General features: G+C 34.3%; 1 protein-coding gene across 1 annotated transcript; it reads right to left on the bottom strand.

Annotated features, from left to right (window-relative positions):
• Nucleotides 1–9,086: 9,086 nt before the first annotated feature.
• On the bottom strand, nucleotides 9,087–12,712 carry LOC106762611 (LRR receptor-like serine/threonine-protein kinase GSO1). Its single transcript, XM_014646617.2, has 3 exons — nucleotides 12,016–12,712; nucleotides 11,309–11,649; nucleotides 9,087–11,164 (listed from the first exon to the last, which is right to left on the bottom strand). The coding sequence occupies exons 1-3, from the start codon at nucleotides 12,710–12,712 to the stop codon at nucleotides 9,284–9,286; spliced, it is 2,919 nt and encodes a 972-aa protein (XP_014502103.1). The 3' UTR covers nucleotides 9,087–9,283.
• Between the last annotated feature and the right edge of the window lie 623 nt (nucleotides 12,713–13,335).

Genomic DNA, 13,335 nt, shown 5'->3' with positions numbered 1-13,335 from the left:
CTAGGGATAGCAAGCTACTAATTAGTAATAGGCTCTTTTCGCCGAGGGATCGGGTTAAGGGTAGGCCAAGAAAGTTGCATGAAAATTAGATAATCAAGCTAGTTAATCAAGAGGAGTAAATAGGAGAGAGGGGATAAGATGAAATTGTAAACCCCCAACAACTCCATTCATCCATTGTTTTCTTCTCGTCAATTGAATCAATCTTTTGTGCATGTTTATATTTTGCTCCCAAATCAAATTAATTAATTTTTATTTTCAAGTCTTACTCTTTTAATTTACCCGAACGATAAGGCCTTTCGAGTCTCTTGGGAAACGATACTTGGACTTACCATTTTATTATTACTTGAACGATTTGGTATGCTTGCCAATCCGTTAACAGCGATTTAGAGGAAGAAATTTATATGACTCAACCTGAAGGGTGTGTTGTACCTGGTCAAGAGGATAAAGTTTGTAAACTCTTAAAATCCTTGTATGAGTTGAAACAACCAGCAAAACAATGGCATGAAAAACTTGATAATGTGTTGCTCTGTGATGGTTTCTCACCTAATGATGCTGATAAATGTGTGTGCTATAAATCTGAAAAATGGTGATAGTGTCATTATATGCTTGTATGTGGATGACATGTTAATATTTGGTACATGCAATGAGATTGTCGCTAGAACTAAATTGTTTCTAGGATCAAAATTTGAAAGGAAAGCCATGGGTGAAGCCAGTGTGATTTTAGGTATTAGAATCATAAGGAAGGGAGATAGTATATTACTACCTCAAGAACAATACATTGAGAAACTTCTAGAAGTTTGCGTTTTATGACTTAAAACCAGTGAGTACCCCTTATGATGCTAATTCTAATTTAATGAAAAATAGAGGAGAATTGTTATCTCAGCCTCAGTATGCCCAAATTATTGGGAGCTTACTGCACTTAATGAGCTTTTCTAGACCTGATATTGCTTATGCAGTAGGTAGACTGAGTAGGTACACTCAATGTCCAATTCAGGAACATTGGGATGTACTTGCTCGGCTTATGAGATACTTAAGAGGTTCAATGGATTATGCCATTGAATATAGTGGATTTCCTATTGTACTAGAAGGGTACAATGATGCTAACTGGATCTCTGATTCAGACGAGACAAAATCCACTAGTGGTTATGTATTCACACTTGGGGGTGGTGCGATTACATGGAGATCAGCCAGACAAACTATTATTGCAAGATCAATAATGGAATCTGAGTTTGTTGCTCTTGAGATGGCTGGTAACAAGGCTGAGTGGTTGAAAAACTTCTTAGCGAACATTCCATTAGGAATGAATCCAACCCCATCGGTATCAATACACTGTAATTGCCAATCGGCAATAGCTATAGCTAAAAACAAGAATTACAATGGAAATAATAGACATATACAATTTAGACAAAATTTGGTGAAGCAGGTTCTAAAGAGTGGAACTATTTCCATTGATTATGTGAAGTCAGAAGGGAATCTAGTAGATCCTCTGACAAAAATCCTGGGAAGACAAATGATATTAGAAACATTGAGGGGAATAGGACTTAAGCCACTTGCAAACAAACAAGTGATGGTAACACAACCTTTGTGATTGGAGATCCCATGAATAAGGTTCATATAGGTAAAAACAAGTCACTTGTTAGTTCTGATAGCACTAAATTGATTTTTTAATCAATTATGTCCCTTCCTATGGTGTGTGTGTATGTGTGAAAGTGCTAGAGACTGCATTATTGAGAGGTTAAACTTTGTCATTAAAATTCTATGTGGTGAAAGAATTTTAGCTTAAAAAAAGTTTTAATGATTTTCATATCCCTTGTGGGTGGTTGATAATGACATATTTTACTATGATTTCAGTAGTGAATTGAGAGAAAATTTCAACTCTTTCTTAGCTTTATACCTTCTTTATGCCTCAATTTGTTAAGTTTTTAAGTAGCTACATCTTGAGTTGTATTGATTTAAATTTCATCACTAATCCCCACTTTTTGGTTGTTAGATCATGTATATGAAGCTTGTTGGCCAAACCGACGAATGGAAGAACCACAAAAGCAAGAATGAATGTTAAAGAGGAAATATTGAGCAAAGACTGATGCTGCCGTTGGGGTGCAGCTGAGCCCTATTCTCCTCTGGAATGTTGTGGCTGGGGTGTAGCTAGGGTGCAACTGAGCGCCCTACTCTCTGGAAGGTTGTCGTTGGGGTGCAGTTGGGGTGCAATTGAGCGCCCAGCTCTCTAGAAAGCTGCCGCTAGGCTGCAGTTGAGCGGGGGCAATGCTGATGTGGAAAAATTAGGTCTTTTGAGGCCTAATACGCGAGGGGCTCTGAATCTTTTGCTAACCACACACGATTCCTCTCATTGGGAGCTCTTGGAGGCGAGCTAGAAGCTGTGGAAACAATTCATCTTCTTCCTTGGGTTCTCTTCTTTCTTCCATTTCCACCATTGTTGTAAGCTTGAGCTCTCCATTCATGGAAAGCTAGTTTCATTGTTGTTGGGAGATTGATGTAGCCACTAAACTTTTGTGTGAATCACTTTCTTTTGAATGAATATATGCATTTTTCATTGATTGTTAGTGTTTAATTCCTTTTCTTAATGCTTGTTGTGAAGTTGCTACCCATGGCATGATTCTAGGGTTTACTTAATATTGGGAAGTGTTGGGTAAATCTAGACTTGGGTTAAACACCTAAAGGAAATAATATATAGGGATAGAACTAGGACCTTTGGTTGTCTCAAAATCTCATTTCTTAATGCAGAAATAATTGTTAGGTTTTCCAAGGGATTGGAGCTTAATGAGGAAGTCTAGGCTCTTTCTACCAAGGGATTGAGGATTGAGTAACTTAGTAGATTGACATTGACATATTAATGAAGAGGAAGTGATTTTATATACATAAGAGTTAAGTAGGTGAAATCATACCCCCAACAATACCATTCCATATCATTTCTAATCTTACCATTTCCGAGTGTTTGTGTGCCAAAGATCACTTTTACTATCTATGTTTCATGTTTACTTTAATTGCACAAACACCCAAATTATGGAAGCATTCTTTAGTCTAAGTTAGTCGGAAATCATACGATTGTCTAGTGAAATGAGTCTCTTGGGAAACGATATCCGGTCTTACCAGTTTTATTACTTGAAACGATTTGGTACACTTGCCAAAGTCTCAATAGTGGTGTATGATTTACAGCATACACTTGATGAAATCACCTATATGAGTGTCAAGTGGGGCCGCTTGCATGAGATCTTGGCATGATCTCTAGAGCACAATATCGGGCACACGCATGGTCTAGTAAGCGCAACACAGCGATAACAACAAGGATTGTGGGGGTGTATTGTGATTGATAAACCTCTAACACATGTCAAGTGTTTTGGTTCATATAGTTTGCTATACCAACTACACTGTGTGTTAAGTATCTCAATCTAAGACTGGTTCATATAGCTTGCTATACCAGCTTTGATGCATTACATCCTATGAGACCCAGAATAAAAGTTTCTTATCATTCTTTCTATGTTTGAACTATTTGAGTCAAAGATTTTTTTTTTCAACTCACTTTTGCAATATGTGGGGGATTGTTATAATTATAGTGATATTGCAAAAGTTAAAGCCGTAAATTGTTTAGAACGTTGGTGTTGGCAACGGAAAAAAATATTTTACTAATTGCAACCTTTAAAAATTTAATAGCAACGATCAAAATATTTTTAATGCTCCAACATTAATTTGTTTTGCCTTTATTGTTTTTCATTTTCTTTTATTTCCTTTATTCTCTCCTAACTCTATAAATAGAAAGCATTTCCCTCATTCCAAGACACACCAAAAATCAATCTTTTCTCATTCTCTTCTCTTCTAAATTTCATCCTTTGTTTCTTTTTCTTTCTAAAATTATTGTGGGTTATTCTTATATTTTTTTTTGAGATCTTTGCTAGTTCTGAGATCCTCATAAATATTCTGAGAAGTTCCTGTGAGACTTACGCAATACACCGCAAATAAGTCTTTAAAGACAGTGACTCTACACGCCTCAGAAAATACTATTTTGTCAGCTTTTACAACAATCAAAATATATATATATATATATATATATATATATATATATATATATATATATATATATATATATATATATATATATTAAGTAACATGGTTGTTCACTGCTTTAGTACTTGATTGAATATATATACTTTTGGTAACAATATACTTGTTTTCGTTATAATTAACTTAAATAGTTATATAGAATCAGTGAGAAACGGTCTTAATATATATTTTTTTAATAATATTCCTAAACCCCTTTTAGGAGAAAAAAATTCTGATGTTGGATTGTTTGGTCGTTTGTTGTTACTTGTACTTGATTCCCTTTTCTGGTATTTTATCATATTCCTTTTACTGGAACTTTCTTGTTGTAGTTTTATGCAAAAGAATGTTCTCGTATTGCTCTGCCTTTTTTCCATTTCTATTAGCAAGTGAAAGAGTGGTCCTGCTTTGAATCTATGTCTTATACATCTTAATTTGGCATAAATTTATCAAACCATTATGACTCAAGCACCACCACAATAGTTTTCTTGTCATAACTTTTTTTGTCCCCTTTTGTTGTTGTTATGTTTATTATTGTTAATTTGGATATATTGGCAGAGACAGAAGAAGTTGGTGAAGAGAAAGCAAGTGAGGGCTCTGTAAACAGAGGTTTGTCATGTGACATTATGACATTTAATTTACCCTTCTGACATTACATATTATGTCATCATCTTCATTTCTCTTCAGATGCGGTGCTTGCAAGAGTTGCATCTGAGAAGAGGTTATCACTAATCAAGGCATGGGTAGAAAGTGAAAAATCAAAAGCTGAAAACAAGTAAAAATCTGCATCCCTTTTGCTTCATATTTAATGATGTTTCGATTTAACTTCATGGTAAGAAATAATCAATTAGGACATAAATGACAGATATATTTGAGGTTAACAAAGTCTAGGATATACTAATCTAAGTGAAATTATTGAGCAGGGCACATAAAAATCTTTCAGCCATTTCGGCATGGGAAAACAGTCAGTTCTTTAACGAAAACGTTTGGTTGACAAAGTTTTTTTTGCCAACAACGTGGCTGTTGTCCGTTAATTAAAAACAATACACTAGAAGGTATATTTAGAATTTAAAAATATATGAAATTTGGTTTCGCACTTTTATTATTTATTTTGAGTTTCGCAGTTTTGCGTAGCTTGTTCTCTTTTTTGTTGCCGGCTGTCTTCTCTGTCGCTTGCTTTCATCTCTTCTCTCTTGTTCTCATTCACTCGGTTGGTCTCATCTCTTCTCTCTTCTCTTATTGTCGCTTGTTTCTAGCCATTTTTTGGAGCATTGTTCTCCACCATTGTTGTTCCAACCCTAACAATGTTCTCCACCATTTTATGTTGGTTTATCATATAAGTGCAGGTTCAATAGCAGCCCAAAACCCAAAAGTAAGATGAAGTTTTGGTATATTTTTGGTTATGTATTTTTTATCCTCGCATTATTAATTAATAGCATTGTTTTTGTAATGTTGTGTAGTGGCGAGTTCGAATCTCCATGGATTCATCAACCATTGTTCAAATGATTCGCTTACTGAGAGACGTTCATGTTGATCGAATTGGAATGACACCATTTAGGTGGTGTTTGCATGTACTTAGCCCTTTGGAGGTTAATTTGGAATTATTGAAGGTGATGGTATGTCGGTGGGGGCGACGAATTGTAGACTTAAGTTGGTACAAGATTTGATCCCCTAGAATCACGAGTTAAGAACATAGAGGACCAACTACAACACTCCTGCAGCCCCTTTGATAAGCAACCTCCTACATAGAATTTGTTGATTACATGTATTTACTTTCATTAGGATGTTTTCTACATTACCTGTTTTTATTACTCGAATTGTGAATGAGAATTTTATATTTTCATCTCAAATGTTGGTTGGATGTTTCGCGTATTATATTTGAGAAAATGTTAAATAGTCAAATAACCGCGTATTTAATGGACAATTAAACAATTGGAAAATCACACTTAAAATCATGGGTAGGACTTTATCTCAATGTCTGATATGAACCTTAGTTGTCCCCTACTACATCATGGGGTACCCAAAACTTGACCTTCAAGCCACTGGTCACACTTAGAATTAAAATCACTCAAGTTTTGTGAAAAAACACTATATTTGATATGTGGTCCCCTGTGTTACCACAAGTGGCTCCTTCAGTTGAAAAGCTTGTCCAAAAACTAAAACACTTCCGCGTAATCGTTTACAGACCATTCGTAAATAATTACAAGGCAGTTTTTTCCTGGACAATGTGTAGGACTTCATCTCAGTGTCTGATATGAACCTTGGTTGTCCCCTACTACATCATGGGGTACCCAAAACTTGACCTTCAAGCCACTAGTCACACTTCAACAACAAATTAGAATTAAAACCACTCAAGTTCTGTGAAAAAAACACTATATTTGATATGTGGTCCCCTGTGTTACCACAGGTTGCTCCTTCAGTTGAACAGCTTGTCCAAAAACCAAAACACTTTCGAGTAATCTTTTAGAGACCATTCGTAAACGGTTACAAGGTAGTTTTTGCCTGCACAATTTGCAGGACTTCATGTCAGTGCCTGATATGAACCTTGGTTGTCCCCTACTACATCATGGGGTACCCAAAACTTGACCTTCAAGCCAGTGGTCAGACTTCAACAACAAATTAGAATTAAAACCACCCAAGTTCTGTAAAAAAACACTGTATTTGATATGTGGTCCCCTGTGTTACCACAGGTGGCTCCTTCAGTTGAACCACCTGTCCAAAATCCAAATTTCTTACGCATAATCGTTTACAGGCCACTCGTAAACGATTGCAAGGCTGTTTTTGGTAGCATGATCTTCACCAATTCACCTAACTTCATTATCACTTGCTAAAAATGGAGACTTCATAATTAAAAATCTTTAACAAATCAAATTATAAACCAATTCAATAACATAGCCAATTAAATTACAATTATAAATTACATAACTTCAACAAAATAGGTTTAATTACAGCGTCCTAATATTGTCCTATTACTCAAGTATTATAAACTAAATACAATAATCAGTCATTTTTTATTCTAAGTACTAAATTTTTGATGTACGGTGTCCTTAGTGCTTGGCTCTTGTAACGACTTCTTGAGCCCACCCTCACATACGTCTTCAAAGGAGGTTGGTTGTTGGACATTCCACCTGGGGAAACAAAGGCATTGTTAATGAATGGTTCTGCACGTGGTGCACTATGTTGACCATCATCTTTAGTTGTTCTTCTAGCCTTCTCTTTCGCCAACTTTGCCTCAAGGACATTGACCCTCTTTTTAAGTTGTTCAATTACATTTTCTTGCTCCACCCATTTCAACAATAACTCCCTCAAAATTTTGTTATTGAAAAAAACTTTACCACTCAAATCTAAAAACCAACCAAATGGAGTCTTCGCAATCATTTACCGCTGCTCCTCTGTCAAACGTTTGTTCAAAGTACAAACATACTTTGTCGAAAAAGAGTGACGAACAGTCAACTGCTCAACGAAAACAACGCAAATATAAACGAAAAAGGAAAAACCCAAAACCCAAACCGAGAACAAAATGGAGGAACAACACATTTACCTTGGTCAAAGGAAGATGCTCACTAGAACTTGCCATTTCGACCACCGAGAACGAAAACCAACAGGGACAACAATAAGGAAAATGGAGAACGAGAACGAAGACACACTCCGACAAACAAAACGCAGAGGGAGAAGGAGCACGAAGAGAGAACCTTTATTTGTAATGAAACAGGACAAGGGTATACCTGGAATTCGAACTTTCTCAAACCCTCTTCATCTTCGAAAACAAATTTATCAATAAAACTAAAATAAATATGGATCAATCAGATGCTCACAACTGTCATTGTTAAAAGTGTGTTAAAAAAGAGTTGTCAAAATAACAGTTCTTTAATAACCAAGCCAAAAAAGTATATGACTTTGGTTTCAGTGCAATTAGGATCTATAAATTTACAAAATTTTCATCTCGTTTTTAGTGTTTCGTTTTCTTCAAAAACCAAAATATATCAAGTGAATTAAAATGACAAATCTAATTTAGTGTTACATAATTAAAAAAAAAAATTGAATCGTACTATTTAAGTATGAGAATGACTTTTGGCGCAATTTGATATTTTTTATTTTAACTTTGAATTACGCAGTTCGAAGTATTGTTTTTATATACACAGTGAGAGTTTTTCATATTCACGAAGATGCAGAAGTAAAATATGGGAATTGACAATTAAGTCATATGAATAAGGAAAATTTCAAATACAGTTCTAAAGAAAAGAATTGGCTCACCTATTTTCCAAAAAAACATGTCATTTAAGAGAGATTCAGAAGTTGCCAAGTCTTAATTGAATAAATTTGCTGAATATTGAAAACAAGCTATCGCTCTTACTCCTATAATTAAATTGTAGCACATAATTGGTTAAAGATAAGAGGTACACTATTTATTTTATTTTTTTATATTTTTTTATTCGTATGTATTTTTTTTATTCTATTTGTATGTATACATAGATAGATAAATATGTATTGTTCTAAATTTTTGTTTTCCTTTGTCAAATTAAAAATCATTTCTACCGTATATAAAATTGTACTAAAAGGGGTAAAATGGAAATTTTCTTATATAAGAGTATATAAACTTATGAAGATACAAAAGGAAAATGGCGTTTGAAAATTGATACAGCCTACAATAGCAAGTTGAGGCCAACACAACTAACAACAATGTTGACCAAAAGAATTAGCTAAGTTTCAAAATTTTGGTTTAATCAACTTTACGTCATTTTCTTTTAAGAAATATAAGGTTCTCAATTTTTTGCTTTTTAGAATTTTATAAAAAATAAGCAATTTTTCCTAAATTCGTTTAATAAGAAATTTGACCTAAGAAGATATTCTAAAATAATATTTTACATAATTAATAATTAATAAAACTTTCACGTAGGTGTTGATGATATGTGCATCCCAAAAACAATAGCAGAGACACAATATATGTATTGCATTTTATTCTAGTCGAACTATTAGAAGAAAATACATTTATCCGTTAATGGCATGAGGAATGAAAGAGAAGAAAAAAAGAATTAGATTATTGAAATAAACTGAAACACGAAACACTAATAATGTAAATAAGAAACACGAAAAACATAATCTTGTTGGCATTTTAAGATGAAGAAAATACAAAAACATGTGTTAACATAAACATAAATGTAGACCACACATTCATACAGAGACAGATGAACGTCAAATAAAACAGCAGTGCTACATTACAAATCAACAATCACCAATATGATTGTACTTTATAGCACATGTTATCAAGGAAGGAAAAATATGCATACCTCCATGATCTATATATTAACAAAGGAGCAATAACTATCCAAAATCCCACAATAAATCCAAGTGTGAAGCTCACGAAGAACCAATTCACTCCATCTCCACCATTTTCTCTTTCCGAGCGGTCAATATATGAAATTTGGTGGTTGGAAGTGCAATTGATGGGTAGGGGTGGACCACACAAATTATTTCCAACAAAGTCTGATGCTTCAAAGCTTTGAATTTGAGTGCCCATTGGAATTTTTCCCTCTAAATGGTTATGAGACAAATCTAGACTGTTGAGAAAGCTCAAGTTTGATATGGTTGGAGGGATTTTTCCTGATAATTGATTTCTTGATATATCAATAGATTCTAATAATCTCATATTGCCAATACTTGGTGGAATTTGGCCAGACAATTGATTCTTGGACAAATTCAAATATATCAAACCATCTAGATTTGTAATTTCTCTAGGTATCTCTCCTGATAAGTTATTATCAGAAAGATCAACATTTGTCACTAAGCCAAGAATACTATTGTACAATAAAGCCCTTCCTTTTGTCCATATGATAATACTGATTGTCGTCAATCTCGTGTCATCTATAGTGATAATTAAATTTCTACTTTTGTTCTTTTGCAACATGGCACTAAAGTTGTTTAAACAATTTGGAATATTTCCAGATAAACTATTTTGTGCAAGGTCAAAATCCCGAAGAAACATCATATGGCATATGCCATTTGGAATATGACCTAAAAAATTGTTTGATCGAAGGCGAAGAACTTTTATTCTTGGCAACTTTTCTCCAATCCATGTTGGAATAATTCCGGAAAGATTATTTTCTCCAATGTCCAAGGATATCAANTTGTTGTTCTTCTTCAAAGCAGTAGGAAATATTCCTGATAATGAGTTGTTACGGATGTTCAAAGACTGTAACCAAGCTAAAGAGCCCATGGATAAGGGAATGTTCCCAACAAAATGGTTACTTTGTAGATTTACATTTATCAAATTTGGCCACTTTATCCAACAATCAGGTATTTTTCCCGATAAGTTATTCGAAGCAAGATTGAGATTATACAAGTTAAATTCCTCAAAGGTCTTGCAACATAAGAAATCATTCATGGAAGAAAATGAATTACTTGAGAGATCTAGCCATGCAACCTGACTAGAAAAGAAAGGTAACTTTCCATGCAAGTGATTTGAGCTTAGATCAACGTCAAAAGATATTGGATTTGACAATGAATTTTCAATCTTCCCATGAATTTGATTATTAGAGAGGTTTAAATATTCAAGAGAATAACAAGCCTCCCAAAAGTAATGGGGAATATAATCTATAATCCCTGTATTTGACATCACCAAATCTTGAAGTTCATTTTGTGAGTGAGTCCATGATGGAAAGTTAGGACCTAATTGCCAAGAGCTCATATCCAAACTGGTAAGTTGGAAAGTAGGATGCCAGTGGCGACCCACTTTTAAAGTCAATTTGTTTCCTGATGCATGAAACTTTTTCAAGCTTGTAAGATTTTCAAGATGACTTTCATTGACAATTCCTTGAAAATTATTGTCATCAATGTCAAGGTATAACAGTTTAGAAAGTGATCCAAGACTTTTAAATGGATTTCCACCAAGTTGATTTGAGGACAACCTAAGAACTCTTAACGATGAAAGTTTTCCAATTAATTTTGGATGTTTAGCATCAACTTTGTTGTCACAATAATCTAGTGTTAGATTGCCTGAAAGTTGATTGTATGATAAATCAAGTGTAACTAGACAGGTCATCTTTCCCAAAGAAGATGGAATTGGACCTTCGAGTTTATTGAGTGATAGATCAAGTTTAGCCAGAGTAGTCACCTTTCCTAAATAAGTTGGAATTGGACCTTCAAGTTTATTGAATGATAGATCAAGTTTAACTAGACAAGTCACATTTCCTAAAGAAGTTGGAATTAGACCTTGGAGTTGATTGCATCCCATATAAAGTGTAATTAAAGAAGTCGCATTTCCTAAGGCATCAGGAATAACCCCTTGTAAGTTGTTATATGATAGGTCCAAGAATTTAAGATGAGAAAGAGCACCAAAAAGCCAATGAGGTATAAAAGATGATAATGAATTTCCATGCAAATCAAGATTTTCAAGAAGTGTGAGGTTTCTAAGACTATTGGGAATTGGACCTTCAAAGTAGTTACTATATAAAAAAAGGGAAACAAGTTTTTTCAGTCCAAATACCCACTTTGGAATAAAAGAAATTGTAGAAGGATAAGAAATTTGGGAAAGATCAAGACTGAGGAGAGACGACAAGTTAACAAAGGATGGTTGAATATACCGAGGAAGTGTACATTCTGACAAATGTAAGTGCTTCAAAGAAGAAAGAAGTTGGAGGGTGTGAAGCAATTGAAATGATTGGGATAGGTTTGCACCTCCCAAATCAAGATATTCAAGTTTTGAAAGACTTGACAACCAGTCATCATTTCCAACAAACAAAGTGTTCTCAATAGAATTACCACTTCGAAGATCAAGGTAAAGCAAGTTGGAGAGATTTCCAATTTGAGAGGGAATAGTTCCACTGGCAGCATAACTTAAGTCAAGATATGCCAAATTGGAAAGATTACCAATCTGGGGAGGAATGTTGCCCATAAATCCAGAATAAGAGAGGTCCAAGTGAATTAAGGTGGTCATTGAGCCAAGAAAAGAAGGAATTGGCATACCCACAAGTGACGGAGTGTTGCTCAAGTCAAGATAACAAAGCTTAGAAAGACTTGACAGCCAATCAACATCTTCATAATAATAAGATCCTCCGAGGTCGAGGTGGAGCAAGTTGGAGAGATTCCCTATCTGGGAAGGAATTCTTCCGTTGGCAGCATCAATTAAATCAAGATAGAGCAAATTGGAGAGATTTCCAATCTGAGGAGGAATGTTCCCCATGAATTCAACATTAGAAAGGTTGAGGTGAGTTAAGGAAGTCATTGATGCAATGAAAGAAGGAATTGGAATATATTGAAAAAGATTGCCACTTAAATCCAAGTAATTCAAATGCTTCAAATCTACCAAACAAGGATTTATCTCTCCACTGAATGCCCTTCTACTATACTCTTCGTATGCTTCTTCATAAACTTCTTCGTCATCTTCGTCATAAACATCGAAAGGGAAAGAAGGAAGTGGAGTGCTGAGGTGAAGCTCAGCAACATGAGATGTGACGTTGTTGCAGAGAACTCCATACCAATTGCAACAATTGGGATTGAGAGAAGCATTCCAAGAAGAAAGTCTATCTGAAGGATCAATGAGATGATCCTTCAACTTCAACAGTGTCTCTCTCTCACTTCCAATGCACACTGTCTCTGCGCTCACACTCAGATAAACCAAACAAAGATGAACAAAGATGATAATCAAAAGGAAGGAGTTCATTTTAACAAGTGCTTTTTGTTGCATTATAAAAAAGTGCTTACGGGTTATGCATAGGAAATAACCTATATATAGTGCTGCAATGCCTTTTTATGTTTACGCTATCTATATAACTATTTTCATTTTCTATACTAAATTTATAAAATCAAACTTACTATCATTTATTTATTTATTTTAAATTTAACAACTTAATTGAGTAGGAGCAACGTGATTTTAGGTGCTAAAACTTAATTAGAGAGGGACCAATACAAAAGCATGATAGACTTTATTTAAATTCTACGTCCAGTTCACTTCAAAAGTCTGTCCTTTTTTTTTCTGATAGACACCCATGTTGTCTTTTTTTAATAATAAGATGAATGAATACTCCAAAGTGTTTATATTGCTTATCTTTCTAGTCATGCCCATTTTATGGGTTAGAAAATATTTATAGATGAAAAATAAATAAATCAAAAGACTTTGAATAATCGATCTTTGAACCCATAATATGGGTTAGAAAACTACATGACACAAAATAATGAAAACAAAAACTATTTCTATTGACATGCGTACTTCAGTGTATGAAATAATCAATTGTATGATACAAATAAATAAGCATAATGTATTTAAGTAAATAGTTAAAATTTATT

Source organism: Vigna radiata, chromosome 1 (assembly GCF_000741045.1).
Source record: "Vigna radiata var. radiata cultivar VC1973A chromosome 1, Vradiata_ver6, whole genome shotgun sequence".
NCBI lineage: Eukaryota > Viridiplantae > Streptophyta > Magnoliopsida > Fabales > Fabaceae > Vigna > Vigna radiata.
This window is presented reverse-complemented; position numbering and strand designations above follow the sequence as displayed.